This window comes from Ruditapes philippinarum, unplaced genomic scaffold, assembly GCF_026571515.1.
Source record: "Ruditapes philippinarum isolate M1 unplaced genomic scaffold, ASM2657151v2 ctg4004_1_1_1_1, whole genome shotgun sequence".
NCBI lineage: Eukaryota > Metazoa > Mollusca > Bivalvia > Venerida > Veneridae > Ruditapes > Ruditapes philippinarum.
Window position 1 is genome coordinate 189164 of NW_026859327.1, and position 4512 is coordinate 193675.

General features: G+C 32.9%; 1 protein-coding gene across 1 annotated transcript; it reads left to right on the forward strand.

The window, feature by feature from the left end:
• The first annotated feature begins 866 nt into the window (after window positions 1-866).
• On the forward strand, window positions 867-4512 carry LOC132756089 (heat shock 70 kDa protein 12B-like). The gene is made up of 5 exons (XM_060747077.1): window positions 867-1047; window positions 1169-1486; window positions 1990-2211; window positions 2661-2796; window positions 2951-4512. The coding sequence occupies exons 2-5, from the start codon at window positions 1184-1186 to the stop codon at window positions 4018-4020; spliced, it is 1731 nt and encodes a 576-aa protein (XP_060603060.1). The 5' UTR covers window positions 867-1047; window positions 1169-1183; the 3' UTR covers window positions 4021-4512.

The following is a 4512-nucleotide window of genomic DNA, read 5'->3' on the forward strand; positions in this document are numbered from 1 at the left end:
TCCTCCCTTGATGGCTAAACTTTTAATTATAACCGACTTTTAGTGTAAATTGTGGAAGAAAAGAGAAAGAATATCCCTCGTGAAAGTACTCTAACTCAAGACCTCACCAATCTGAGTCTGGTTCGTAACGACCACCCGCCATTCAAATTTTTTGTGTATTTTTGGAAAACAGGTTTAGGTCTATTAAAACACATTGAAGTGGTCTTATTTTGATAGTTAAAATCTTTAAGAAATGTAAAATGGAATGCAATAATCATGAACCGCAAACCTTCAAAAAGTTCACAAAGTCTTGCATCCGTCGGCTATTTATAACAATTTTTACTCTGAAATATGAATAAAATAATATTTTTTAATGTTTAAGTAACCATGATGACATATAAATATCACTACTGTTGATATGGGAATCTCTTATCGACAGATATTCTGAGATTCAGAGTGGAATGAAGTACGTGGCACACACTCATGACGGTATAGGACATATTTGCACGTTGAATTTAGGTAACGGCTTTGTCCTGCTTCATATTTGTAATATTTGAAAAAGTCCAATCAAAGTTGATTGGATTACAATTTCACAATACTGAAGAAAAAAAAAGAGCTGCCAATAATGTAGGTCTTTGGGTCAGACTGTACTGACGTGCATAATGGCTTTGCTCTATATTAATTGATAATACTAATAAATGTCGGTTTCAACGCCATGTGTAAATAAAAAGTTAAAGGAAGATAATTTAGCTTGCTTAAAAATAGCACACGGTACATTTCACTAGCTGTTATCAGTTCTCAGAAGAAGTGAAACTTATTTTTGGAAATTACGAAAGGAATGTGTATTTTCTTCAAGGTCATACCTATACAAAATATTGATCTTAATACAAACGGGCGGTTTAAGAGTGTAAATAATCATAGGCCTAATCAAGATTTCTTTAATTTTGAAGTGTACTTGAAACTGTACGAGACATTCTTGTTTACTTATATTTTGATCGAGATAAGGGAATAAATTTTGACAAAATCAATTGCACAGGACAGGTGCATTTATAAAATTTATTTAAAGCGGTAAGTTTGTGTTATAATTATTTTAATGTTTTGTTTTAAGTTAATTATTATTTTATAATATTAATCATATATTTATTTTGCATATTATTATATTATAATAATACTATATTACCTTTTTCAGTTATTTTTGTCAAATATGAACATATATGAAAGAGTTTCCTCTCATCTTCTGGTTGCTGCTTTCGACTTTGGGACGACATTCAGTGGTTATGCCTTCTCATTTCGTGACAAACCGTTAGAGATAGTTGCAAACAATAATTGGAACGATGAATCCAATCTCTCTTTGAAAACACCTACTTGCATATTGCTAGACCCTGAAGAGAAATTCCATTCCTTTGGATATGAGGCAGAAAATAAATACAAAATGCTTTGCGAAGAGGACGAGCACCATAATTGGTTGTTTTTCAGACGTTTCAAAATGTTATTGCACAGGAATAAGGTAATGACGTACTAAAACTTACATACTTACTTAGGCCTTCGGCACATTTGTCTTTCTAATAATTGTCAAATTGTCATGAAAACTCTACCCTTGATCATCAAGAACAAAATTATTATCCATCACACGTTAACTTTGTAAATGACGATAGATGGCTCAATTTAACCTTATCAAATTTTCACTTAAATCAAATTTTCGTTTACAATCCTTTACTCTACACTACCTTCCTAGCGAAGGTACCAAGAGCTTCAGTAAGGATAAAATTTTTACAATATGGACCTATTTTGTTTTCATAATTTCATTTAGAAAAACGAAAACGTCCATGTACATGTATTACGGAAAAACGCCATGAAGTTATTCGGTAAATATTTTTTCATTAGCTCACATTCTTTACCAATTCGATTTGCTATAATAAATTCATTTCAACCAAATAATTATAAACATGATCAACTGCATTGGAAAACAGTTAACACGCATGCTTAATAGCTATTTGAATCTTACTTCAGAAATTAAATAGACAAACGACAGTCAAAGACATTACGGGAAAGCGACGCATGTTTGCTATTGACATTTTCTCATTGTCAATACGTTATCTGCGAGATCATTTCTTTTCGGAACTTCAAAAGAAATATTCAGGCATCGAAGAGACTGATATACAATATGTCATTACCATTCCCGCGATCTGGGATGACAACGGCAAACAATTCATGAGGATGGCAGCGTTGCAGGTATTAAACATAGCAGCTGATGTTTCTAAGCTCCAAATATTATCATTTCTATATTGAAATGTTGAATTCTGCTAAGGTGCTAGGAAGAAATTATCACTTCCGATAATGAATAGGATCAATCAAACTGAACCAACAAAATATTCAAAATTGCCATTTTGTGCGTTGTTAACAGATTCTATTGATCCCTTTTGTCAAAGCAAATTTATTTAATATAAAAGCTCGGTTTTTCATTAACATAAATCTTGCTAAAACAGACCCTTTTGGATTGAATGCGAATATGAATATGTAAAGATGAAATAGGTAAATAATGTACTGTTGACCTCTACATGTGTTTCATAGAGTGGTGTTAATTTCAATGATTTACGAAAAGTATCTACATTTACGTTTCTCTTATATAAAAATCCAACTGCTCCTGATACTATTTTATATGTTTCCGCTTTTCTTTACAGGCAGATATTAATAACGCGAAGTTGACACTTGCTTTAGAACCAGAAGCTGCATCCATCTGTTGTAAAAGGATAACCGTTGATTCAAAAGGCCAAGAATTTTTGACTGGTTTGCAGTATATCGTGATAGACATTGGAGGTAAGCGATAATAAGTGTTGATCGGTTTGAAACGGTTTGTACATAAATAAGATAGCTTAATGATTTAATTTTAAACGACAGCAATAATAGCAATTATTAAGTTGACTGAATATGTTTTACTTAATAATTAATCAGTGTTTATTCCCTCTGTTAGGTGGTACTGCAGATATAACGGCTCATCAAATAAACGACAATGGAACGTTAACCGAATTGTACAAAGCCAGTGGAGGACCATGGGGTGGAATAAACGTCGATAACAACTTTTTAGACTTTTTAAAAGATTTATTTGGAGAGCAAGTTATGAGTTCTTTTAAACAAAAACATCTTGAAGACTATTGGTATATGCTGCGAGAATTCGAAACCAACAAGAGGCAGGTAAAATTTGCCGGTTGTCATGAACAGGAGCAAACTTACATTACTATTAAACTTCCTTTAGCTTTAAGAGACATTTCTAAACATCAAAATGGCAAAGTCTTGGAGAAATTAATAGGTTCCTCATCTTTCTCGTCGGACATAAAAGTAAAAAGAGACAAAATTAGAGTTGGAGTAGAGTTAGTCAGAAAATGGTTTGATGGACCTGTTAATGATATCATACGTCATATTGAAGACCTACTTAAAACACCGGAAGTACGTCAAGTTACCACTTTGATCTTGGTAGGTGGTATGGCCGACAGTCCATACGTACAAGAAAAGATTAGATATGCATTTTCATCAAAGCGCTTAATCATACCAAAAGATGCCGGTTTGGCAGTTCTTAAGGGAGCAGTTGTTTTTGGACATGAGCCTTTGTCTATATCTGAAAGAGTTATGAGGTATTCTTATGGTATAGAAATGTTCCAACGGTTCAAACGCTCGACACACAAATCGTCATTTAAGGTAAAAGTGGACGGGAAATCATATGTTGATAATGTGTTTCATGTTTTTGTCAGAGCAGGCGACACTGTCCAAGTTGGTCAGGAAATTACGAAGATCGCGTCTCCAATCAACAAGGAATCCTCTTTGTATCCGATCTACCGCTCACTTAGCAGTGATCCTAATTATACGACAGAATCCGACTGTGAAATGATCGGGTTACTGACACTCAAACATGTTGGACAAGATGATTTTGAAAGCAAAAAGGTTAAATTAACTATGATATTTGGAAATACGGAGCTTATGGTAAAAGCTGAAGAAATAAATACCGTAGAGAAAAGTTCCTCGACATTCAATTGCCTAATGGAGTAAAATTTTAACTCCGGTTCGACGACTGAATTCATTTTGTAATTGTATACATATTTCTAATTACATTAAAAAAGTTTTGAGGAATATTTCTGGGAAGGGATCTTCCTTTTTCCAAATTTTGATTTTTGGTGTGTGTTTGTGCTTTTGTTTGATTACTATTTATCCAAAGCAAGTGTGTATTTTCCAGATGAAACGTGTAAACTTAGTTTGCATGATAAATATATACATGTGTTAAATTTTACACCATATTATAATGTTTTTTTTTTCATTTTACATGTTTTAGTTAATAAAACAGGTATATGCTATGTAGTCAATGAAAAATAAAATCTTCCCAGAGAAAGTCAATGTATTTTATGAGCGTTTGATCAACCTGTCATAGATTGCCTGGAAGTGTGAATGGACACGTTTATTCTAGTATTTGATCTTCTGTTAATTCAGGTGTTTGTTTCTGGAAAATCGATTATTAAAAGTAAAACCTGTACACAGTCTTATTAT

What these genes read in the sequence shown, in the direction of transcription:
- LOC132756089 (XM_060747077.1), top strand. Translation starts at nt 1,184, where the DNA reads ATGAACATATATGAAAGAGTTTCCTCTCATCTTCTGGTTGCTGCTTTC. An exon ending in TGTTATTGCACAGGAATAAG is followed by an intron (nt 1,487 to 1,989) that starts GTAATGACGTAC and finishes ATCTTACTTCAG; the next exon opens with AAATTAAATAGACAAACGAC. An exon ending in TATCGTGATAGACATTGGAG is followed by an intron (nt 2,797 to 2,950) that starts GTAAGCGATAAT and finishes TCCCTCTGTTAG; the next exon opens with GTGGTACTGCAGATATAACG.